The sequence below is a fragment of the Pholcus phalangioides genome, unplaced genomic scaffold, assembly GCF_987345545.1.
Source record: "Pholcus phalangioides strain wild (caught in Gottingen) unplaced genomic scaffold, Ppha-v1.0 ptg000001l_1, whole genome shotgun sequence".
Lineage (NCBI taxonomy): Eukaryota > Metazoa > Arthropoda > Arachnida > Araneae > Pholcidae > Pholcus > Pholcus phalangioides.
Window position 1 is genome coordinate 3849338 of NW_028301594.1, and position 27289 is coordinate 3876626.

The 27289-nt window shown below is 34.4% G+C and overlaps 1 protein-coding gene across 2 annotated transcripts in view; it reads left to right on the forward strand.

The window, feature by feature from the left end:
• The first annotated feature begins 1409 nt into the window (after positions 1–1409).
• The window catches only part of Usp32 (Ubiquitin specific protease 32), a 57588-nt gene continuing 31708 nt past the window's right edge, over positions 1410–27289 (forward strand). For both annotated transcript variants that reach the window (XM_089239159.1, XM_089239240.1), the window contains exons 1-12: positions 1410–1658; positions 9550–9677; positions 10989–11094; positions 14910–15031; positions 15293–15452; positions 16114–16245; positions 17019–17126; positions 17277–17401; positions 18412–18486; positions 18581–18658; positions 20557–20618; positions 26162–26267. In XM_089239159.1, the coding sequence (XP_089095285.1) occupies positions 1601–1658; positions 9550–9677; positions 10989–11094; positions 14910–15031; positions 15293–15452; positions 16114–16245; positions 17019–17126; positions 17277–17401; positions 18412–18486; positions 18581–18658; positions 20557–20618; positions 26162–26267 (1260 nt within the window). In that variant the 5' untranslated portion in view covers positions 1410–1600. The remainder of the gene's footprint in view (positions 1659–9549; positions 9678–10988; positions 11095–14909; positions 15032–15292; positions 15453–16113; positions 16246–17018; positions 17127–17276; positions 17402–18411; positions 18487–18580; positions 18659–20556; positions 20619–26161; positions 26268–27289) is intronic.

Consider the following 27289-nt stretch of genomic DNA (forward strand, 5'->3'; position numbering starts at 1 on the left):
ATTTACTCCATCAGAACGTTTTTATTTAGGAAATTTTTTCGTGACATCTTAAATCATCAACGTTACACCCACGGGGGTCGTGACCAACACTTTGGGACCCACTGTATCAAGGTGAAGAAAGAAAACTCTTTTCAGACAGTTGTATCCTAAGGGCGGCAAATTATTATTCGCCTCAGGCGGCATAATTTCTAGGACTGGCCCTGCCACCATAGATCCCAGCCTGTGTCCCAATAGGCTTACATTAACCAAGTAAACTTTCTGATATCATTGCCGATATGAACTCGGAAAGAAAGTCTGATGGTCTGTCTGGGAACGAACGACGGCCCTCTCACAAGCTAGGAAAGTGACGGACGTCAGCCTCCCTTAACTTCAGTAAGTAGTCCCCAGGTGGCAACAGTAGAGATAGGTTATTTTTTTCAAAGAAAGATACTTTCTCAATACGTGTACATTACAAACGAAAGACCAGCAGAGACTTTCTTTGCGTCACCTCGGCAATGATATTCACAGAATTATCAAATTTTTCCTTATTAAAAAAAATGCGTTAAATGGCAATATCTCGAAGCTGATTAATGTAAAGATGAATTCAGGAAAAAAAAAAAAACTGCATTCGCGGGGAATCGAAACCACGTCATCTCACTTATCGGATAATAGTCGTCATCTGGTGACAGTGTCAGCAATTGTGAACTTTGTCCTGAGTTCAGTGCCGTCTTAACGCATGGGCCCGGCCCGGGGGCCTCAAGAGAATGCGGGCCTGACAAAAATGAGAACCAGTAAAAATTTTCGAGAATTTGCCAGGTGGGATCTCAGAAAAATCACTTGGCCAGGGGCCCATGATGCTCTAAAGACGGCCGTGCCCGAGTTAGATCCGACTTGTACGGTCCCGCACACGAGCTCTAAGGGGAGAGGTTCGTTGCCTTTGTAGCGTAGTGGTCTAGCGCACTCATCCGGTAAGTAAGAGGACGTGGTTTCGATTCTCCGCAAGCGCAGTTGAATTCTCTTTCCTGAATTCATCTTGCATGAGATTCCTGTTGAAACCTTCATATACCTGTTGAAACCATCAGCGGAGAGGGACATCATCTTCGGATCACATATTACCAAAAAAAAAAAAAAAATTGTCCCTCATTTTTCATAAGGTATATGGTTAGATCAGCTATTTCACATGTTAGTTGAAATCACTGACGTATCTGGCAACAAAATTCTCCGTTTATCAACCTCCCCTTTCCTGGAGGAAAAAAATCGGCGCTCCTGCTATCCAGCGACCATCTACATCTTAACAGCCAATCACTGCTGCTTTAATATCAACATCTGTCGTAGTTACGATATCAGGCTCTATCCGATTCGTCAGAACTCGAGAGTTTCGGGTTAACGCGCGTACGTGCGAGAGCGACTTATGTTGATTGTTGGCCATGATGTCATGTGACGACGAAGTCCAACTCTGACATGCTCCGAGTGCTTCTTGCATCTAATGTTTGTTTTCTTCGATTCCGCGATTTGTTAAAATAATAATAATAATAAAAAAAACAACAACAAAAAAAATGTGGCGTATTTTTGAGCGTAAACGTATTCGCGACGAATAAATGACGACGATTCGCATCTTAAAATGGGAGCTAAGGACTCTAAACCCTTTTGTATAACCTACGAAGAAGCTTGCAAACGCGGTGAGTGTTTTTTTCCAAACCAAAACCCCCTCCATCCTCTTTTCAATTTCCGCAATTAACATGTTGTTGACAGTTTACCCTTCTTCGCGCTCTCTCTCTCCCCCGTCATTATTTATAATAGTATCATGTACTGCACACCCGAAGCTTCTTTCCACAATTTCTATGTCATCATTGAGTTGTGAGAGTAAACACCCACTGTCCGGAAACAGTCCAATGTTACATCGAGGAAATAGAAATTTTCCTCGATATTATGCCGAGGTGAACTCGGAAAGAAAAGTCACCTGGTCTCCGCCGGGATTCGAACCTAGGTCCTCATGCGAATTCGTTAGTTACCATGTACACCATACATGCTCAACCCATAGCCTGCCTGCCAAATGTGGTGTTCCATGAAAGATAATCAAATCAGTCAAGTGGCCGATGGCATATTTCTAGATCATTTAACTTGCTATCTGGATCACTTAAATGACCAAAAGCTTGTTTCCAAATCATTTCAGCTACCTGCAGTTTACTCATTGGTTTGTGATATATTTGCAGATGATATAGGTCGCTGGTGGCACATTAACAGTGACACGTGATACATTAACAGTGACACGTGATACATTAACAGTGACACGTGATACATTAACAGTGACACGTGATACATTAACAGTTCATTTAAGCGGCCTGTGGTAGTTTTATAGACCACTTATATTGCCCGCAACACATTTCCAGATCACTGAAGTGGCTCGTGGTACATCTCCAGATAACTGAAGCAGCCCACGACACATTTCCAAACCAATCCACTGAAGTTGACTGCACTGAATAGGTTTGAGTACCCTTGATATACACCAGTAGAGACACGATCTTGCCTTCCTTACTTCATGCACAGTAACTTGAGATGCTGAAGTAGTAGTATCATCAGTAGCCTCTTTTAACTTCAACAAATGTCTTCCCAGGTGTGACGGTGGAGAGATTAAGACACATCAAGGAAATAGACTTTTTCTGGATACTGAGGTGAACTCAGAAAGTTGGTTGAGAGTCAATCTGGAATGGAAACTGGTGTATAGTAAAAAGAGGGGAATGATCATTAATTGGGATTTAATCATAAATGACAATGATTTGCACCTTGAAATAGGAGCTAAGGACTCTAAACCCTCAAAAATGAGCATTGGTTATTGATAATCATAATCATTTATTAACATTTAAGCATTGCATATAAATTGTAAACACAGTTTCTTCTGTTTTATCCCTTATCTCACTTTCTCTTTTCTTTTTACTCGCCCATGCATTTTTGCACACAGACGTCTACCGTCATCAATAAGTGGGCCGCCTCACTTTCTTGAACCTATGAAAAAAGGCTGCGAATGTGGTCAGAGACACAGACTTGACAAAAACATTGAGGGAGGCTGGAAGTTGTCAGTTGTCCCATATAATGTAGGACTGAAGCCCTTATGTAGGAAGAAGATGGGTGTGTTATGTGCATTGTATGTTCATTAATTGAACCCGCTTTCCCACAAAATTTATTCAAGTGGTGCTGGTATATAGTCACATTTTCCCAGCTTTTAGCACTTGTAAATGCACTCAGTGTTTCCAGTAAACCTTGCCCCCATCCTCTTTCAATTTCCACAATTAACTTGTTGACAGTTTACCCTTTGTCTGCCACGCCATTATTTATGATTATATAATCTACTACACACACGAAGCTTCTTATGACTTTCCTCTAATATGTTTCTAATTCTATGTGCCGAGTAAACACTCGCTGTATGAAAACAGTCTAGTGTTACATCAAGGAAATATACATCTTCTCAATATTATGTAGAGATTAACTTAGAAAGAAAAGTCACTTTCGGATCGCCTGAGTTACTCGTGGCATGTTTCCATATAACCCAAGTGGCCTGCAACATGTTTCCAAATCATTGAAGTGGCCCGCAACACATTTCCAAACGAATGAAGTATTTCCAAACGAATGAAGTGGCACACATTTTCCAAAAGGTTGAGCACTTTTGATATACACCAGTAGAGTTGACCCTGCCTTCCATATGTGATATGAAGTGTTAAAGTAGATGTGTTAATAGCCTCCATTAACTTGAGCAAATGGCCTCCAGGTGGGACAGTAGGGATACACAGTTTTTAGACATCATGGGAATATTCATTTTTGGGATATTATGCCTAGGCGAATTCGGAAAGAAAATTCACGGTTTCTACCAGTGTTTATAGTCGCATATTTGCCTGGTTTGCAAGAAGACCTGGGTTTTATTCCCAGCAGAGACCAGATGACTGTTCTTTCTGTGTTCACCTCGGCATAATATTCCAAAAATGTCTTTTTCCTTCATGTATTGGGCTGAATAAAAGCTGTCTCTCTCTATGTTACAATTCTTATTGATGTTGTATATTGTGATTTATAGAAAACAACAAAAACCATACTGGGTAGTACGTGTTTCTTCAAGATTATATTTCTATACATTGACATGAAGCACTGTGATTATGATCGGGGCTTGGGCAAGGTGGTTTTTTTTACTGTAGTTATATCACTAGATATAAGCCCAGATTTAAACAACATATGCATTGATTAACATCATTGATCATAGTTAATGGAAACGCCTCTCCGCAGAGAGCAGGCAGACCCACAACATTATACAGTAGACAGCTCTTGTTAAAATCATGGATAATGTTATCAGTCTGGCACTGTTGCTAATTTCACTAAGGATGGAACAGGTCAATATCATAATGGGGAAAAAATTTGTTTATAGTTTATAAGGACTGGTTTATGCTTCTTTTTTTTTTTCGTCGAAAGTATGTCTTTTCTGATTTCACGAAAGTACATTTTTGGATATAGGAGGCGAGGGGAATAAGCCCTCTGGAATAGTCGAAGAAAACATTATTTTGAATCATTTTTCTTAAGAAAAAACTGATTAGCTCCTAAGAAATTTGACTGGTGCCTTTTTTTTTTTTTTGAGTTGTTGAGCCCTGGTACAAACATGGAAATGGTGTAGCTGATTCCTTGGGAAGTGGGGAAAAAAAACACTATTTGGTTTTGAAAATTTCTCTTGAGGAGGGGGAGGGGAGGAATATACTTGGCTCTTGAAAATTTTTTGGCTAAATATTTATTTTCTTATATTTTTCAAGCTCTGTATAAGGTATAAAACAGGGCTTGACGAATCCCAGGCACCCGGCCGTATGTCAATAAATATTAAAAATGAGACAGAAGGATCTTTTTATTCTGTGGGCAGTATAAATGGCGCTATTGACTGTTGCAATATAAAGATAACGACTTCAATGCTTTGGCAATTGAAAGTTTCAATAATGAAGAGGCACTTGAAATACGAAAGTCATTTTTAGAAAATTGACTTACATTGTGGCTTCTGAGTCTTCCAATTCATGCCATTCTTCATAAGAACTTTGTTAAACTTTAGCTTAGTTTTAAAAAAACCTTTTAATGTGCATGATGTGTTTATCACAGTTTTGTGATCAGGTTTCCCAAACATTTCAGGAAAAATGGTCTGGCAAAATATATACTTTTAGAATATTTCAAGAGTCTCGGAAAAGATTCTGTAATGCGAGAAAACAAACTTGTGAAAATTTAGAGGGCTAAGATTTTAATTTATATTTCTTACATAAAGAGTTATGATCATGGAAATAATCGAGCAGATTAGTGTAAAAGTTGAAACTACCCAGACAAATCGGTTTTAAATTCAATTTCCTGTATGGGTCATTCTCACGAAATTGACTTAAATTGCAGTTGCAGTTTACCAGGGTTGGTAAAAAAAATTTTTTTTTTGTTGTTTTTTTTGGTTTAATTTAAACCAGTATTTTGTTTTAAATAGAAAAACATTAAAAACAATAAAATATCTGGAAAATCATTCAAACTTCTATTAATTAATTACAATAAAATGTTTATTAATGTAATTAACACTATTCCGATATTAATTAATCAATAAATATTTCTTACATTTTAACAAAAACCAACTTTTGCAATTTAATTATTTTTTGCTTAACTCACTGGGTTACTTCGTGTTTGAAAAAATTCTTTTAATGTTATTATTAATCATATAATATAAAGATGTTTTCTCCAGTTACTTTCAGTATGCTTAATTAGGAAGCTATTTGGCAAAAACTACAATAAAAATTAGGTGAATATAATGTATTTAATGAAGTATAAATAATCAGATTAATTAGCAATGATTTATGATATACGGGGTGATTATATAACTAAGGTTCTGGTTTCAAAACACTGTAAAGAAGAACAATTGTCAGAATGACTTGAAAATTGACATGAATATTCCTGTAAAAAAAAAACTTAAAAATGTAAAATTAATGACATCCAACACGTGGGAAATTTGCTCGCAGATTGGAAACGATAGCCAGTCATGGCAAAATGATAACTTAATTATAGCATTGTACGATTTCATAATTCATTGAAAAAAAACTAAAACATCACAAAAAAACTAAGTAATTGAACAAATAACTACAACTCAAATCCTACTTGAATCAGTCGTTTTTATTAACCCTTTATTATTCCTTGTTTCACTCACTCCTACTATATGGTCTAACTGTCTGGGGTTCTGACTACCTTTCAACCCTTTACCCTATAATCAGCCTCCATAAGAGAATAATTAGAATCATCACAAATAACTTTACTACACCATCAATACAACTTCATCAACATCTTGGAATACTTACATTACGTCAATTATATTTCTATAAATCTATTCTCCTCCTATTCAAAGGTGAATTCTCCTTCCCTTTAAATACATCTCGATCTTCAAATAGATTAAATAATATGTATTCACTTCCGCTGCCTCATAAAACACTGTTGAAGAAACATTTTACTTACCTTATCCCAAAATTCTACAATACATTACCACCAGAAATCACTCACAATACTAATTTATCATCCTTTAAAAAGTGTGTCAAGCAATACATATTCTCACTAGATGGTATAGAAAATTTGTTTTAATGTTTTTTTTCACTTGCTCATATAATCCTTAAATAACGTAACAGTTTAATTTAACTACATGCTGCATCTAGTCGTTTTTGCTTTCATTCCAACATCTAAAAAAATTATATTTTTAGTTGCAGCATGTAGAACTGTTTTTAAATTGCACTCCTCTGTTGCCATTAATTTTTATTTTAATTTGAATAATTTTGATTTTTTTTTTTTAGTTGACTATTCTGTTTTCCATACTAATCTTTACTAGCATTTACCAGAATGGGTCATTTTTTTGATTGACTCCTTGGTAAATTTTTTCTTTTTGTACTGTTATATAAAAAAAAAAAAAAAAACAACCTTACTTAAGAAATGTTAAATATGTTGTCCACCGTGTTCTGGCTATGAGGTGAAAGCATAAAATTCTTGTTAGACAACAGATTAGAGTATGTCATGGTCATGATGTGGATGTGCTTGCTATTCACCTTTATTAAACCAAACGCGCCCCCATGTTAATATTCCTGAGGAACTTATAGGGGATGTGCTGGAGATTGCAATTCACCAAAGTTTGCAATCTGACCACTTTTCATAACATTTTGAGGTACCCCCACAGCCAGAAGTTGCAAGGGTTAAGGTGCATCCTGCCAAAATGGGTCTTCAGCAGCTGCTTTGCTGGTATTGCAATGTGCATCTTGATAGAAGTTCTATCCACACACTGATGCTGTGAAAGTGCCGAAACGATGTGGTTGCACAAAATAGATTATACTGTGGCAAGTACAGCATCATCTACTTGCACTTTTTGTCCTTTTGCAAAAGAAACTTCCATTGCTTCAGGCGTATCCAAGTAAATTTTCAAGTCATTCTGATCAATACTTATTGTATAGTTTTGGAATCAAAACTTAAATTATAATTACCCTGTATATAGCTGATAATTTTTCATAAATCTGTTACTACTATACAGTAGAACCTTGATTAACTGGGCTTAACAGTGAAAGTATTAAAAAAACAACTATTGAATATTAAGACTGGGAGATATACAGTAGGAGATGTGCTACTTCTTATGGGAAAGAAAATGAAAATGTGTGTGAGGTAATGTAACTTTAGTACACTAGTCTTTGTCCTTTAAGGACAGCTGGTGTCTTTATTGGATTATAGGACCACTTGCCCTTAGCTTGATGGTGTCACTACTGTTGTTGCTTCTTTATGAAGGGAAAAAGAAACCCTGTGAGATAATACACCACTACATTTAGATGTGTGATGCAATCCTTATTTATGAATTTGCTAAAGATAGAGCATCAGAATGTAGCCAAAAGTTAGAAAATGTGGTAAGAATGAGAAACTTTGGCTTCTGTATATCACTTTTAATAACTAAGATACTTTATAAGAAAAAAATATATACATTCAGGCCACTTTTATGAGACTTTTTAAAAACCGCTTATACCATCTTATGCCATTTAAAGATATATCATCAGAATGTACCCCAAGAATATAAAATGTGGTAAAAATGAAAAATTTTGGCTAATAATGAACCAATATGATTTTTGTCAAGGAAAAAATGATATTTAGGGCACTTTTATTTGATTTTTTGGAAAAACCAAACTGGTTTTTAAAAAAAAAAAAAACACTTGGTTAAAACCAAACAACCCTGCAGTTTACATTAAATATATTTGACGCAGAACTTTTTCCCCATCTTTTTCTGTATTTCAGTTTCTGAGAAGTTGTCACTCTGTTTTTAATATTTTACCATCAACAGATTTTGAAATATTTCATTAACAAATTTTCATTTGTTAAGGAAATGTCCATCTCCTGGCTGTCCCCAACCCATTTTTCAAATTTTAAAATAACTTATCTTAACATAAAAATATATTCTTTTATCAAATACAAATTTTTAGGACCAGTATATGTTCATATTTCATCTTTTTAAATATTTTTTTATCAGTAGTTTATAGCCAAATAAAAATTTTCTCCAGTTTTTTTTTTCCATTCGTGACATTTGGGGAAACATTGGTTCATGTCCTAAAACACCAGTTGCCACATATTAAATTTTGTGTTAAGAAGAAAGTAGCCATTATTTGAACCTCCTTATAAATCAATTAGAATTGTAAATTTATTCACTAATTAGATTTATTCAGGAAAAATAGGTGAGCATCTTTATTAAATGTCCTGCATATCCTTAGGGCTGGGGTAGCGGGGTGCATTATTAAATGTCCTTCTCCTGACTACTTTTTTGTTAGACATATTTATATATTTGAAAATAACTTTAAATTTACCTCATGTTTAAGTGTAGGGACATCTATTATTTCTGAAAAGTACATGCTTTAATTTTTGATCAGTGTTGCAAAAGATGTAAAAATGTTCTTTCTCCTGACATTAGGCAATCAGAAAGCAGGTTTAATCAAAAGTTGGGGGGGGGGGGGGAGTGAACAGAATCCAAATTTCTTGGTTGCAACATACATCAAGCTGTCATAATGTTTCATCTAAATATTACTTGAGAATGCAACTTGTGCTCTAGCAAAACAGAGACAAATTAGAAATCAGTTGTCCCTATAAAATTGACAAAAAAAGAGAAACATTAAAAAAAAAATGTAATTGATAAAATTATTCAGTTTTGTTAAAGTTGGAAATAAAAAATACCACAATACATGTAAAGTGTTGCGATTATCAAGCATAAATATCAAGTTTAGTGCTGAAGCAGGCAAGATGCCTCGTTGGATTTGCATATCTCTTAACATGGCTAAATTTAAATTAATTTTTCCACCATGAATTTTTAAAAACTTCATTGTTGATTATATTTCATTTATTTGCAGGTAAAGAAGTGCCCCTAAGAATTTTTCTGGGTTTTTTGGTTGACAACATCTTTTTTTTAATCTAATTTCGTGAGACTGACCCGTATACATGTAAATAAATATTGTCTTGAACTAAAGCTTTGTTTCACATATCAGTCTAAATTTCTTTCAAATATCTCATTTGTTCCACCTCTTTCAGTAACTGAAGCAGAATCAAAGAGACTGAGAGATGCATTCAAAAGATCATCGAATCTGAATGGTGTGATAACTTGCCAGTCATTCATCAAAGAAGTTCTTGGAGAATTTGTTCCTCTGAAGCTAGCAGAGGTAACTTGGTTGAAATGCTTTTATAGCTAATGATTATAAATGTAATTTTCTGCTTATGATCTGCAGATGCTAATTTTGTTAGAGGAAGAAAATGTCGTCATATAATTTGTAGCAATATATAATCTGCATGTGAAAATTTTATTCATCAATAATGGAATTTTAAGGAATTAATAAGGTTGTTAAGGAATTAAGGTTGTTCGTCACTTTTTTTGTGGGAAAAATCAGATTTTTCTACTTTGATCTGAAAATCTTTAGAAAATTATTTGTATCCCAACTTATCAGAAAAAAAAACCTGCAGACACACACACACAGCCTGCAACAGTACATAATCCCCTCTAAGAAATTCATAAGCTTTTGTGATGAGTTTCACAAAAGCTTGGGGATTATTTGCTTCTGTATAATTCACAGATAACAATGTGCAAATACTACATTGTTAACTGTTTGTAAATATATTCAAATGCACTTAAAAGTTTTCCCACCCTTCATTCTTTATCTAACTTAACATTCATCATTGGTCTGTTTTATAATTCGGGATAATTTTTCTATCATAATATAGGATAATTCTTCTATTATAATATGAGGTAATTATGATCAAAGTTCTGGTACTCTTAGTAGTTTTTCACTAAAACTACTCATCTGAATGCAGCCAAATTTTCAGGATATCTTGATGAGACCATGGGAGAGAGAGATTTATACAATAAAAAATGGTTAAATTTGTGACCACCAGATCAATAAGTGGCACTTTTTCTATTGAATTTTTCTTTCCCATGGTCTATACAGCGTATATTCCAAGTTTCAATGTAATACCTCCATCAAAACAGCCGCTACATAGGTCTGAGTACTGACTGGTGCTGCATGGGTCTGAGCAGTGTCAGTACACTGAACCATTCAGACCTATGTAGCTCCCGTTCTTGTGGACGTATTTCATTGAAACTTGGCTGATATGGATCATGGAAAGAAGTAAAATTCAGTAAAAAAGTGCCACTTATTCACCTGGTGGTCAAAAATTGAATTATTTTTTACTGCATAAATCTTTTTCCCATGGTCTCATTGAGATACCCTGAAAATTTGGCCTCATTTGGATGTAATAATGGGAACTTTAACTATAATCACTCTGTATATATATCTTATTTTTTAGCTAGCTCACTTGACAATTTCTCCTTTTTTCATGTTGGTAGCTTATTTTTTACATTTTGATCTTGCATTTTTTTAAAAACTTACCATGTTTGAAATGATTTTTAATCATTGTTTTTAGATTTTTTTGCCCTTCGATTTTGATAAGAATTTTCTTGAAATTTATTCATATTATAGCATATTTTCCAAGCATGTGGTGGGACAACGAAAGGCATAACATTCAAAGATCTTCTATGTGGCCTGGTGGTGCTTACAAGAGGGGAGCAGAATGAAAAAGTGAAGTGTGAGTAACAAAGCAGAAAATAAGTTTTAATTTTAACTTCATTGCCGAAAAAGTTAATTTTTTTCTGAATCCTAACAGAACTACTTCATCACACATCAACTCTGGCCATGTTGCTATACTGTAATTTACTACCATTAAGGAGTTAGGTTGGAAATGAAGGCACCATCTCTCGATGGTTGCCTCAAGCTCGTTAGGGGAAATATCTTGTTATCGATATTTTTCCCCTGGATTGAACCTGGGACCTGAGGGAAACCATTGTGGTAAGATGATAAAAAAAAAGGTAATTATAGGGCTGGGAATCTATTAATTAATCAAATTTTAATCTGAAATTTTTAAATACTTTTTTAACAAGAAATTTACAACAGTCGCTGTATTTATAATTGTATAATATTTATGCTATAAAATATTTTTATTCATTTCAAGCTCCTGTTCACTAGATGTAAACAAATATAGGAATAGATTAAAAATTAGAGATTAAACAGATTGAAAATTAAATTTAATAGATTAAAAATTAATGCTGCCAGCTTGAAGCAATTTAATATGCTGAAAATGTTTGCGGAATCCTACAACTTCTTCACTTGGATCTTTGTCATTTTTAGAAAATCAGTTACTTAGTTTTGTCACTGATTTCAAAACACTTTTCAATCTACATATTTTTACTTGTTTCCCTAGAAATTGTACCCAAGTGGTATAAAATAATAGTACTATACTGGGAGGGGGAAGCTGACGTTTCCCGTATCCAAAAAGGGAATTTATTGTTCACAGTGGAGACAATAAATTTTGGTCTTTTCTTCCAAAACTTCCATCAGACTCAATTTGAAACTAAAATCATCACCCGTTTTTCATTGGATCCACTTGTGTTTTTTTAGTGTTAAGAAATTTCATCAAAATATGAATTCATCAATCAACTTTGCAATTGAACACCCTTTACAAATTGCATTCAATGATTGAAATTATTCTGATTTCATGAATTTGTATGTCAAACTTGTCGTAAGGGTGCTTTTCTTTTGAGGTTGGGTACAGGCAGTTCTCACGACAAGAAAAAGGTTGAAGACCTTTGTATTAACTCAACTAAAAACTGAGATTAACAATTGATTTATTAATCTGACCAGTCCTAATGATAATAAAACAGCACTGGAGTTGTTATCAGAGTGGACGGGGGGAGGTATCCTACTGAATATGCATATTAATATTATATACTTTTGTCTCTGTTCTGAACAATTACCAAACTTTTGTCTGGCAGTTGATGCAATTGTACCACCATAGATGTGGCATCAAGACATTATAACTACTCAGAACCACATGGTGATAGCAATTTACTTGTCTGACACCATAAATTACTACTCCGATTCTTGGTAAATTTTAACAATTAATTTATTAACAATATAACTTCAGAACAAACTGGTTTGCAGAACATGGTTAAAAATTATATAAGTTAAAACAGGTAATTCGTATACATAAAGATAAATAGAGAGGTAAACATTGAATGAGAAGAGTCGTCAACCGTATTTTTACAGGGCTTTTGCTGTGACGTAACATCAACATAATGCACGGTGCTGTGACAGTACAGCAATGCAATACACAGACACCTACAATTTTTTGGCTTACCTATTCTGCAAATAATTTAAACAAATTGAAATAATATTTGTGGTACTTGCATTAATCATTGCCTTTAAGTTAGGTATTTTTATATGATGTATTCTCTTTACTCTGATGCCTTCCAAAGATGAAGGAGCTCAAACATAGTGATTGTACATTTTTATATTCACAAAAATACACTTTATACACACACTTTTATACAAGACAAAAGCACATGAAAAAGACATGAACACATATGGACATAACGTCCAAAACAAATTAGTATTCTAAACTTATGTCATGGTTGTACATAAGTTTTCATAATTTTGTGCCGTCAAGATTGTTGAGCTTTTATAAAATGTTGTGGTTCTTGCATTCATAACTAATTTATTGAATATGTGACTTCATCAGTGCACTCTAAAGCATATTGTCAATATAAACCTAGTCCACAAGAACAACAGAATGCTTTTTAATTATGTACATGTCCTTTGGATTATATTGAAGGAATTTTTATAGCCTTGTTCTGCATTAAAATCTGTAGAAACTTCTTTGATCAGTATTTTTCTTTAGTTCACAAAAGTTAATTGTATACATATGTAAAGGGGTGAATTTGTTAATGTGGAAGTTCATAAATATGTTAATTTATTAATATATTTGTATTAAGAGATGTAAAATTCTTGAATAATTTTTATAAGAATATTTGAGAATATTCTCTCTGGAGTGACTGCTATTATAAATAACTTGAGAATATTCTACAATGAGAAAATTTATTATTCTCAATGAGAAGATTCTCTAGAATATTTACAATAATGTATATTATATATAATAAATATTTTTTTTTGAATAATTAGAGAATATTCTCCAGAAGGCGACTATTATTTAAATAACTTTAGAATATTTTCCAGTTATTTTTATAGATGTGAAATTCTCTGTAATAATCTTTTGAAGAATTCTCAAGAATATTCTTGAAGTTACAATAAATAACTTCATCTTATTTTTACTTGGTAATGACTATCTTCAAAATTAATAAATGCTGTATATGTGTTTATAATATGCTACATCCTTATGAATAATTAAAATATGTACACAATAGCAAATAATGATAAATTGTAATGATATTTACATTTGTAAAACAGGAAAGAGCTGTATTTTATTTTCCTGAAAACAATTCTGACTAATTAATCACAATAGCTTGAAATTGAATAGAGTAAAGAAAAATCAATGAAAAAGCCAAATCATAAGAAAAAACCTGGGATCCTTGGCATGTTCGCACATAGAAAATTAGCTAACCTTGTACTTCAACGCACCATCAGTAGGTAAAGGGTTAAGCAAAGATGAGCGTGGATCAGAATTTATTCACCATTTGGCGACTGCAGAAGATATGCCATGAGAGGGAATTCTTTTAAAACTACCCAAACACCCAAAGAAATAGGACTTTCTGGAAAGACAAATTTTATAGGAACTCTACGAAAAACATTGGTGCTGTTATGTGATGGAAAGGAAAGTGCATTGGAATGAGTTTGACAAAAGTTACATTCTAAAATTGCTGCAAGAGCTTTCAGAACCTCATATATACAGCATAAAGGAATTGTCAATAGAAAGAAGAGGAAAAGTTTGCAGCCCACAATATTAAACTTTTAAAGCAATAAAATAAAAACAACATGGATGAATTGAACAACAAATGAAATACGAGTGATAAAAAATTTGAGTAATTTTTTCGTAAATTTGAGAGTTCATCGAGTTTATTAGAGAAAATGTCACGCACAATTTTATATCTTCTTTAGAATGAAGGTGATCATAAGAATGGCTCTCTTTGTCAGTCAACTTTGGTTTTTTTTTTTTGCTTTGAACTTTCTGAAAATTTATCTAATTTTAAAAGAAATTTTTTGATCTTTAAAGTTTCCGAACATTTTCATAACAAAAACTTTCACACAGAACCTCTTTCCATAACAAAATATTCTTCCAACTAAAACTTGTCATTATGAAGTGATTATCCAAAAAAAAAAAAAAGTTTCAGGCAATAGGAAAACACTGAATTATATTTCATAATTTAAACAAAATTATTATTTTTTTAATTTTTTAGAAGAAAAAAAGAATATTCTTAATTATTCTCTAATTTTTACATCTAGGAGAATTTTTTCAGAGAACAAGAATATGTTCTCCTGGATGTAAAAGATCTAGTTTGTATCAAAGTTATGAATTATTTTTCCTTATTTATATTGTGTTTTTAATTTTAGTTATATACTCATTGTGTGCTAATGAAAATGGCACGTATGTTCACAAACATGACATGATAAAGCTTGTTCAAGCCTGTGACAATGGCTATGTTTCAGAAGCAATTGCTGACTGCTTTTCAGAGGTATTTTTTTCTTTTTTCATTGCAGTTTCATAATTTATGTGATACAAAACTGCAGATTAGTTGAATTCAAAGAAGATTTGTATGTTTTTGAATGGAACTGTTGTTTATGTACAAAAGTTTTACAAACTTTGTATTTTCCCCTCAGAAAAATATGCTGCTTGCAAATATATAAGCAGAAATTATGTATGTTAATAAAATATTAACTAATTTTTGCTATTTTCATCAGTTTTATTTCATTTGTGCTTGATGGTGATCTTATAGAATGATCGTGTAACATTTGACGAGTTCCGAGACTGGTTGCTCCATAGACCTGACGCATTTTCTTTGACTCGATGGCTGCTGTGTGAGGAATGTACAGTGTCTTTGTCCAATGAGTTGGAAACTCCAACACTCTACCAGACCTTGGCTGGAGTCACACATTGTAAGATATAATAGAATATTTACTTACATTTTAAAGTGTTTGTTCACTGTAGCTAATTTAGCCGATTCAGATATTATGAAAACATCTGTAACTTCCTTTTTAAATAATGGGTAATTATTTAAATGACACGAGTTTTCTATAACAATGACTGAAGAGGAAAGAGTAACCAGAAAAGGGCGAGCACAATTTGTAAATAATCATTTGATCAAAAACAATCGATCAATCAATTTTTAGCTTTTCAAATCACAATTCGGAAAGCTAAAAATTTATGTAACATTTTTTAAATTAATCTTGATGTAAAATTACATTGGGAGGAAACTAAAAAAAGTGCTACATTTGTAGTGACATAATTACATTATACAAATATAATATGAGTGACATTACAGTTTAATTGTTATGTTTCTGTCCTGAAAATGTCTGCAAAACTTTCTTGAAAAATTGAAAATATTTGCTCATAAGCTGCAAGATTACTGTTTCTTGGTGAAGATAACTCCACATTCTAAGTTTTAACAACAGCTTTCATCCAAACAACTCAAATTTGTTCCATCATAGTGAAAATCCAATAAAATGCATTAAAAATATAATCCCAATCAATTCTCTTTCATATAAACCAATAATGTACATACTGTATTGTTCTATACTTTATTTCCTTTTCTTTTAGTGCAAGAGACTGACATTACTGATCTTGAAAAGAGGTACTGGTCTTTAAAAGGTCAATCCAGAACTGGAAGAATAGATTTGGAGTATGTGATACAAAACATTTGCCCCCCAGTTCCTGTTGTGCTGTGTGAGGGTCAGTGAAGTTCTTGTACATTGATTTTTTTAACATTGTGTAACATTTAACATAGCAATAACACATTTATATATTTTTCATTTATAGGTTATTCTCATACAATAAAATATTTACTTCTAATCCTACTTATCCTTATCCTATCCTTACTTCTACTACGTCACATCTAATTCTATTTGAGAATTAGATGTGAAATATGTAAACGTAATTTGCCAGGCACAATTTTACTATTAGATCAGGGATTCCTTTCACGCCTGGGATTGAGAGTGTATAAGATTGTGTAATGTTGATCTTATAATTTCAAATACTTCATGACAAGCCTGTCTGATCTTGCAGAGAAATCTTAAATTATATGCAAACACGCTGCTTGGGAATCTGCCTTTTTTAATTAAGTCTTATTTTATTCCAAAAATATCTCGCTTTGCATCTGGTCGATCTTGTGCCATTCTTACTAAAATGTTATGGCATGCCTCTTTGAAAAGTACTGGGCTACGTGATTATTGATGGCGATCTGCTGGATGTCCTCATTTTTGTCTAAATAAAATATGAATAGTTTACTCAAAATTTAGACTTCTAGCTGATGAATTGATGCTCTGAAGTTGTTCATAAGTGAGAGATTGGCTGTATTCATATCAGATTGATATTTATAACTATAGCTTTATTCAATGAAATTTCTATGCATCATCTGTTTAGTATAGATGGTATATTGTTAATTCTGTTGTAAAATATGCTGCTCGTGTAACATTATTTGAATTGCATTCATGATGTATTTGCAGGAATATTCAATGCTTTTGATGAAAATCGAGATGGACATGTTGATTTCAAAGAATTAGCATGTGGAATTTCTGCTTGTTGTCGGGGTCCGATTGCAGAGCGTCAGAAATGTATGTTTCAAAAATTATGTTTTTGAAATTTCTATCCATAAAATATACAGTAAGAAAATACAATCTTTAGGTAGAAATAGATTTAAAGCAATTTTTTTCCTTTGTGAAAAAAAATTAAAAATTCAATTCAATTAATATTTTCTTCTGAAGTCTGCTTCAAAGTCTTTGATGAGGACAGAGATGGGGTGTTATCTAGAACAGAACTCAGAAAAATGGCAAGACTGCTTCTAATTGTCAAAAAAGAACATAATGAGCCAACCATGTATGGTGTGATGGTAAGTCTAAAGTAAAAAAAAATTTTGTACTATTTAGCTTTCTCTATATTTCCTAAAAGAAAAAATCAGGATAAAATATGCTTATTCAAGAACATTCTATGGAGCAACTATGGGTAACAAATGAGAAATGATTTCTATAGATTATAATAAATCATAGCCAGAATTGCTTCCCTCTGCATGAGAGGATAATGATAGCAAAATGATTGGCACCGTAGGATAACTTTTATGGCCAGGCATGTGAACCTTGAGTTATATCAGTATGGAACTAAAATTGAAATAGAATTTAAAAGACTTTGCTTAATTTGTAAGTAAATTCATTGATCCTTTTGAATGACTGGAAATAAATGAATTTGTCATTTTGTGACATAGTGTAGTATTATGTTGCGGCTCCTGATTAGTTAAGTGTACCTTGGGGGTGTCCTTAATTCACATAGGGAGGTCATTGATTTGTACTGGCTAGTTCTGCTATAAGATGATCATCTCTTGAACACATGAGAAATTATTATGGTGCTTGCAAAAATGCCAATTTTACAGATATTGTTTAAAAGCTGCAGTGTTTATATTTCACAGATGAGTGTCATTGATCATTTTTGCAGACAAATAAATACACATTTGTGAAAATTATTAAATTCAAAACAAGTTAAAAGAAAACCATTCATTTTGATTCATACTTAGCCTATGTAATACAGTATGAAAGTGTCTACCTTTATATTCTTATCTTTAGTTACAGAAATAAATTTGTTTTTGAAGATGAATGGGTGGTTTAAAATTATATTTTTAAAAATGAAAACAAAAAGCTTTCAATGAAGTGGAATATTATTGTTCATTTTGTTACTATTCTTACAATCATAATCATCTATATTTTAGTATATTTTAGGTGTTATTACCATTCTTTCCAAATTAAGAGTAAAATTTTAGTTGAATTATGTCTTTTAAAAGAATATTTCCATTTTTATACAAGTAACTTGATTTGGCACGAGGCAATGACAGAATTAATTTTTTCCCCATAGAATTCCATCTCAGAAGAAGAAGTGAATTCTGTATGTAAAGATATTGTTGGTCAATATGACCCCAGTCAGACGCAGGTAAATATTTTTTTATATGACAAGTTATGGCATTATGTATATTTCCAATTTATTACTTTATACATGTTTGTTGTTTTTTATAATGATTTGATAGGCTCTCAGCTTGGATCAGTATTTGATATGGGCAGTGCAAAGTTCCTTATCATCTGACTTCCTTCAACTTTTGTGCCAGGTAGAGTGTTTTATTTTGAATAATGAATTTTTAATATCAATTGACTGCCAGTGTAAAGATATAATTGCTCATTTGTCTTCATTATACAATGAAATAAAACACAAAAGTGTATTCAATTTATGGATAAGGTGGTAGCAGCTTTCATGTTTGAGTTTTAATGATTTTGAGGGGCGCGGTAGCCCGGTCGATAAGATACTCGCCTAAAGTACCAAAGGATGTTTAGAGGTGTCGCGAGTTCGATACCCAGTTCGTCCTTGTCAGAAAACTTTCCTGACACAAGGGTACAACAAAAACGGCGAATTGACCGCAGCAAAAAATTACTACCGCAGGGGGCTCCCATCGAGGGGTTAGCGTACCAACCTCTCGATGAGTATAAGAAACAAGCCTGCCGTTCGGAATCGGCAATAAATTGTAGGTCCCGGTCTAATTAGCCCTCGTGTGCAGAAAATGACCGTGGTGCGACAAAAATGATCAATGATTTTTTAAAAGATATTTATCGAACTTTTATAGTGTAATCCTGGCCTAGTGGTATTCCCCCCCCCCATCATTTTGAGCTCTTGTTACAACATGCTTCTATTGTATTTGAAAATGCTTAGTAATACAATTAAAATTTCACTATGATGACGTATGATACAACTTTCGTAATCCATGTTTATTGGTGTAGGGGTGATTTTATACACAAAGAATAGAAAATACAATTAAAATTTCACTATGATGACGTATGATACAACTTTCGTAATCCATGTTTATTGGTGTAGGGGTGATTTTATACACAAAGAATATGTAAAGACCTACGTAATATTTAGCTTGTTCTACTTGTTATTGCTTCTTCTTAGCTTTTGTACATGGCTTAGATACATAAATAAATTTTAATGTGTAAATTTATATGTAAGGGAACATGATCTTTACATTTGTTTGTTCAAATTAGAATGTAATTGATATTAGTTTCATTTCTGAGCTTGACTTATTTCTGAATTTCAACTTCCAATTTACCTTGTTCATTAAATGCTTATAATTAGAGATGCATAAATTTCACAAATAAAATATCAAAATTTTGCAGCAAAAAGAAAAGTCCAAATTGGAAATTTTGTATTTATTTGAAAAAATGAACTAAACTAATGACACTTTTTTTTCAAGTTCAGTTACAAAATTAAAAATATTAACTTTCAACTATATGCTCTTCCTGTAACTCTGGGGGTTCTTAACCAGGAGTCAACAGACCCCTTACGGGGGGGGGGGGGGGGGTTGGAGAGATTTCAGGGGGTGAGAGAAGTCTCAAATAAGCTTGGGTGGGGAAAAAATTTACTTGTTTTCGCATTGCTACGTCTATTTCATAAATATGAAAATTATGTGCCCCTAATTTTAATCTGTTTTACAACCAACATGCGTATTGGGACTGGGCAGGTGCTGTGATTGACTTCAAAGCACAGTCACATTTAAATAATGGTTAATTTAAACTAAAAATGAATTACCTTTTGGGTTAGATAAGACAACGTTGGTTGTTCAATTGTCATATTAAAATTATATATATTTCCCTCGCTTAACCTCACAACTTTCAAAACTACTTCCCTGCTCAAATGAAATTATTGGTCAAAAGACCTTAAGGACACCCCCCCCCCTTCATGTTCACTTCAAGAGGTCACACAAGAGCACTCCCTTTTTTCTTCTTTGTCCCCTCCCCATGTATCCTGTCATGCATCTCGCCCGACAGCTCAAACCTCTTAATGCCATGAGTATGTATAGTTTTTTCAACTCGAAAAACTAGAGAAAGTATAATAACAAACAAGTATCTTATTGATTAATTGGAGGGGGGGGATGGATTTGATTTTGCCCTTATTTGTGTGGTTAAAGTATTCTAAATATTTAGTTTAATAACTTTCTTTTGTAAATGTATGCAGGTTTGCCATATAATTTTTGGTCTTAGGCCACTCCATAAAGAAGAGGAAGGTGAAATCATAAGGTAAGCAGATCCCTTCTTTCTTGATTTTTTTTTTGTCAACCCTATACAGGGTATATATTGGTAGGAGTTAAATTGGTCCTTAATTCATTCATTACCCAAATATGAGATGATAGCACAAACCCCAATACTCATCATAAAATGTGAAATTATAAATGCAGTGAGGATATTTTCAGAGTCATGTGCAAGATAGGTGGCATTATGACAAACTGTGCTAGTCTAACATCACTTTGTGTTGTAGAAATTACTTCGGTAACTGAAATGCAGTCATGCAAATATTCTATGATGGCACAAACAGTTTATAAGATATTGCTCACAGTACTTTGTAAAAAGTTCTATCGCTCAAAGTCTTTGTACCTTTAAGCTGCATATTCCTTTTTTTTTTGTAAACTTCATCTCATGAGCAGTCAAAGCTAAAAATTCTGGAGTTTGACAAATCATGAAGTCTGCAGCCAAATATTCTATGATAAATATTGGTGGATTCTGTTACATTATATGTGCCATCACTTCATGTCATGAATTCACTTACACCCTGTAGTTATCAAAAGAGAATTTAAAGAGAAAATAGATGTGTGTGTGTGTGTGTATACATACACACACACACACACACATATATATATATATATATATATATATACATACACATATATATACATATATATATATATATATATATACATACACATATATATACATATATATATATACACACACATACAGTAAAATCTGTCTTCAACGGCATCGTAAGGGATTGAGATTTTTTCCCATTGAACACACGTTTCCACTTAATACAGGTTCAATTAACATAATGTGTAAAATTATGTAATGATCTAGTATGTAATTGAAATAAAATTAAAATAAATCAATTGAAATTAATGTAAATAACTTAAATATACATAAAATAATGTATATTATTTACTCTATAATTACTTAATATTTCTCGATTTTCCCAGCATCTGTATAAAACTTTATTCCTCTGAATTGACAACATTTACATTCTTTTTTCACTCTTCTGAAATTATCAATGAGGATGTCAATATCGGTCGTGTCAGGTTCAATTTGTACATTATTGTCTAAGTTTATGCAATCCTGAGCACCAGAGCCATAACTATGATCTTTTTTGGGGGGGGGGAAGGGACAACATGACTAGGCTGCCCCAGACTACTATAAAATTTGATGATTTGCACCCCTAAATTTTTCCTTTCGGGCAATAATCCCCTCTCCCCCACCTCCCTTTAATTTCTGCCCTGCTCAACACTGTGATTATGGAAAACATACAATTTTGTGAATCTTGCATATCATTTAATAATCCAACCTTTATGCTGATTTCTCTCGTAGAAAGTTTGCTTTTCTGAAAAAAATTGTTAGTTTAAGAAAGAAACGTATGTCACTGCATGTGGCTTTTTGAAACCATAGCATCAAGTGCGAAAACGAATTTTGCTAATTCTAAGGGTGGGTGAAATATAACTCGTATTGGCAAGCAAGAATTGCATAAGCAATTTCGATAAAACCCTTTTAATATTTTGTATGATGCTTTGATATATTGGTCGTGCAATACAGTCCGCATAGGTTTGTGGGAAATTTTTCGTTAAAATGACAGAATTTTCCTTTCCGTTTCTGTGTTATGCAGGTTCCGTTTAATCCAGTCGTTTTAATGTATATTTTGGCATTGAAATCACGGGGCCCAGAATTTTTCTGTTAAAGACAGGTTTCTGCTTATTACAGGTTCCATTAAAGACAGGTTTTACTGTAGGCTTACATATATATATTGTTGCGTCATGCCGCTAAGTCACTTGTCGAACCTCTAGCCACTAAATTCGTGCTGTTGCATGGATCTCTCCAGGGTTCTTTGCCGAGGACTTCAGTATGGCCCGACACTCACAGGAACGACGATTCGAGAACAAATAATCGTCTTTATTTACATGAAAGAAAAGTACTGCTAACACGAGATCAGCCTTCCAAACATACCCCTTTCTCTCCTCGAATTCTACTGTTCGAGTCCATTTAGAATCTCGTTCTTCTCTTATCAGGCCTTTTCAAATTCTACCCTTTGTAACATTGCCCCCCTCCTTGACAGTTGCACGACTCAGGCAATGCAGTCGTCAAATCTGTGAGTCCCCCGTAGTCCTTATGGTAAAAAGTAAGTCTGATGATATAGACCACCTTGAACTTCAGCGTCCTTTGAATCCACATGAAGATGTTCAGTCTCTTCCTAAGATGACGCTGTCCTTCCCATGAAGTCTGGAGTTTCGGACACAATTTCTTCCTGAAACCGTAACGTCTTTTCCATGAAGTGTGGAGTTTCTGAGATCCTTCTTTCTGACGTTTCCTTACTTTCCATCGTTTTGGATACACTCCTGTTCGGTGCTTCGGGTGCCTTTCTATCCGCTGCTTCGGACGTCCTCCTTTCCGGCGTTTCGGATTCCAAAGCCTGGCAAGGTCTCTTGAAGGTGTGAGATGTGGCCTTGGTATCGTAGCAGACTTTCATCATCTCAGAGCCGATGTCGATCCTGTCTCTGGTGATTCGATGCACATCATCAAAGGTGCTCCCAGAATTCCTCGACATATTCTTCCATACGAAGAAGAGCATCTTGCGGTCGCCCAAACAGCAGGTCACTCGACAGCAGAAGATCCCATCCCATGATCATCTGTGACAGTGAGAATCCAGTACCCTTGTTGACAGCACTCCTATACGCCAGCAAGAGCAGCAGTAACTTCGGAGGTCTTTTTCGGGCAGCACAGGTGTCACAGTTCTCACACCACTTTTCCACATCGATCACGAACTTGTCCCAATAAAATTGCACACGAATCGTCCGTAGCATTCTGTTGATGCCAAAATGTCCATCAGTCTGGCTTCTGTGCGACCCTTTCGAAACTTCTTCCACACGGCCTCCGGGTATGATGAGTTGCTATCTGTAAGTCTTCCCAGCCTCTGAATCCCAACGGCAGTAGAGCATTCCGTTCCTCATCTACAAGGAGTCCCAGAGGGCCCAATATCTTTTTGTGGTCTGACTGGAAGAAACGACGTCCTGCCACGCTGGTCTGTTCCCAGTGGATTCCTTCCAGTGTACGATCACTTGTATGTTGGGATCTTCCAGTTGCGCCTTTCGGGTGTTCTCGTCGCTCAAGGATCATCGCTCAAGTCCTGAGATATTAGCTGTCTCACTGTAGGATCTTCAGACCCGTATTTCAAGGAGCAAGTATCTCTCCGCGATGCTCCCTTACGATGCTGGATGTGTCTCTTACGGTTACCCGTCCTTCTCAAGAGAATGGCTCTGATCCCGCCATCACCCATGCTCCCGTCGGGGATTCCTGCTTCTGGAACAGCCGTCACTTTCCGCTGACAGACTTTGTCGTGTCAACCTCCAAGTTGGTGGTGTTCTTTCATTATAGGCAACTGGTCACTCCGAATGTCCAAAAAGAGTCCATGCTTCTTCAGGAAGTCCAGTCCCAGGATGCACGAGTCCTGGATGTCGGCTGAAAAGACAGCATGATGATAGGTTACTGACACCAACCTCGCTGAGACTTCCAACTTTCCACGCACAGTCACCTTCTCTCCCATGACTGTCTGTAGGGTCAACGACGGCGGCGGCACGTACAGAAGTCCGATTCTGATGTTGGCTCCAGGGTCGATGCCCCTCCGGCATGGAAACTCAATTTCACCTTCTACGTACAGTCCACGCTCCCCACCATGCTGCTGTGAGCCATGGTACACTCGACATTGGACGCTTCTTTCACAAGCAGCAGCGATGGCTTGCCTCACACCGTTGACGCCCTCCTTGACGGTAGCGATGGACGTTTGGACTTCTGCAATAGATGAGGTGATGTCTTCTCAGAAGGCAGCGAAATCGTCCTTGTCGGCACTCCTTGACACCAGTTTATCCATTCCCGCTTTCATCTGAGCCATCATCTCCATCAGCTGCTTGACATGTTCTCCCATCTTGTCCTTCTCCATCCTTCTTGTCTTCACTATTCAAGTCCTTGCAGCATCCCACTTCTGACACCAGTTTTGTTGCGTCGCGCCGCCGGGTCACTCGTTGAACCTCTAGTCACCAGATTCGTCCTGTCACGTAGATCTCTCCAGGGTTCTTCACAGAGGACTTGAATATGGCCAGACACTCACAGAACGGGCATTCGAGAACAAATAATCGTCTTTATTTAAATGAAAGAAAAGTACTGCTAACACTAGAGCAGCCTTCCAAACGTACCCCTTCTCTCCTCGAATTCTACTGTTCGAGTCCGTTTAGAATCTTGTTCTTCTCTTATCACAATCGCATGCCACGCAAACCTTGCATGCGTTAATGAAGCCTTTCAAATTCTACCCTTCGTAACAATATATACACACACAGGATATGCAAAAATCATGATTTTTTTTATTGAAATTAACTGACTGCTTATTAATTAAAACAAATCTTGTTAATGATTGCATATTTTCATGTCACCTAATTGCTTTTCTCTCCTAAACTATTTTTCTATTTTCTCTCCTAATTGCTCATATTTAATTAAGTATTAATGAATAAACAGCCAACTGTAAGCAAAAAATAAACACCCAAAATCTGTATTTGTGTAACATGAAAGATCTTTGAGCACAAATTAACTTCATGGATTAACCCTTTTTTGTAGAGAAAAGTGTTTTATTCATGGGCCTCCACCCCATTGAAGTAAATGAGTGGTGGCAACTCAGTCTCATATATCTGGTGCAGACATCTCAATGCAATCGATGTGCAACCAAAGGGCCATTCAGCATCTCAACTAAATAAAACAAATTCTATCGGCAAGATTGTTTCTTGTACAATAAATGAATGTGTTTCCGACTTGCATGATGTTGCTTGATAGTTTACACATTTTTATTCTGTCACAGATTTAATGAGTTTTGGTAAAAAAAATGAGCAACTGAAAATTTTAATATGAAAAGTAAAGTCAAAAGCCCAATGATATCTATGTTGGTACATCTATTATTATTTTGAATCAGCAATTAAGGCAAGGCTTTATACAGAAAATTATTCCTGTTTTTTTTTTTTTAATCATAGAAACCCCATTGCCATATTACATTACATTGAAAATAGTGCAGTTTAGTTCCCTGTATTTCTCTGTAATCTTTTCCATGAACAAAATCTAGAAATAGAGCAGCTTTATTTCTGCACTTTGTCTAAGGATTAAGTTCAAGTCTATATTTACCCCAAAGATTTTCTATACTTCTTTTTAATCACAAACTTTATCACATATCGGTAACATGCAAACCATACCAGGTAACATTTACTTCAATATCATTGAATTTATGTAAATAAAAAACAAAATTTTGTGATTAAAATCACGATTTAAATGAAGATTTAAATCAAGTTGATTTAAATCATCGTACCCTATATATATATATATAATAGTCTGTAATAATGAAATTTTGTTGTAAAGGAATTCTAGATTTTTACATTGTTCCTATGTAAACATATCTGGGGAATAAGAAATGTTTTTTTTAAAATGGGATTTTTCTGCTATAACAATATTTGTTGAAATAGGAATCAACTTTAATATATTTCAAACCATTTCAGGAATTGGCTGGAAAGAGAAGAACGCTGTGGGATGCGTGTTGGACAGTTCTGGTACTTGGTGTCCTATGATTGGTGGAGATCGTGGAATGAATACATTGATTATCAGGTAGGGCACATGGTTATATATATATGAATTCTGTATTAAGGAAGAAAGTTGAAAAAATCTGTTTTTTAATTGTTTGAATAAGTGCACGTTAAGAATACTTTGTTTCTAATGATTATTCGTTAATGATGTAAAATTATACAATTGACATTCATTATAATGACACTAGGTTATAGTGACTGGTAAGTCCCAAATGTCTTAATATAACAACTATCCTATACGTTTTTCTTTCGATACAACGACATCCCCCCCCCCCTCAATGTAACATCCGTTTTTGACAGAACAATTATTGAGTGTCATTTTAACAAGCATCGACTGTGTAAATACAAATGCAAAGGCCACAATAGGCAACTTGCCCAACAAGGTGGCTGAAAAAGATGCCCATAAAAATGTGGATGTTAAATGTGTAACCAAAATGCAGCAACCCAATATAAAAGAATATATCACAAAAGAAAAAACTAATAAAAGTAATACTATATAAAAATAGATGATTTTCTGTATGTCTGTCTGTGTGTATGTTCTCTAGACAAATCTTCAATATTAAACAAACCTCTTTAAAAATTTTTTGTATGTACATGAAACTGGGCCACACTTTAATGATAGGTTACTTTAAAAGTTTGCCAGAGCTGGGCAAATGCTCAGAAAACTGTTGGGCAACGATGGTTTTTGGGCCTAAACAACCGTGGTTCCTTAACACAATATATGTGGGTATATTGCACCACAGATGCATGCGTGTGGGGTTAAACGAGATACCTGCTCTCCACCTCAAGTCATATAAACATACTTTTATGTGGCCCGTGCTCAAGTGACAGATTGCAAGAAATGTAAAGGTAAGTAACCGAACAACAATGTGTTAGCAATTCATTTCTCAGACATGTATATGCCTTTATAATGGTTTGTCACTTCTTTAATGCTACCAGTATATGGAGAAAACCTGGGCAGTGCTGGATACTATAGCTATTACTATATAATAGTAGAATATAGTGATCTTATGTGCTATATATGCTTTCATTTTTGCCTATGTC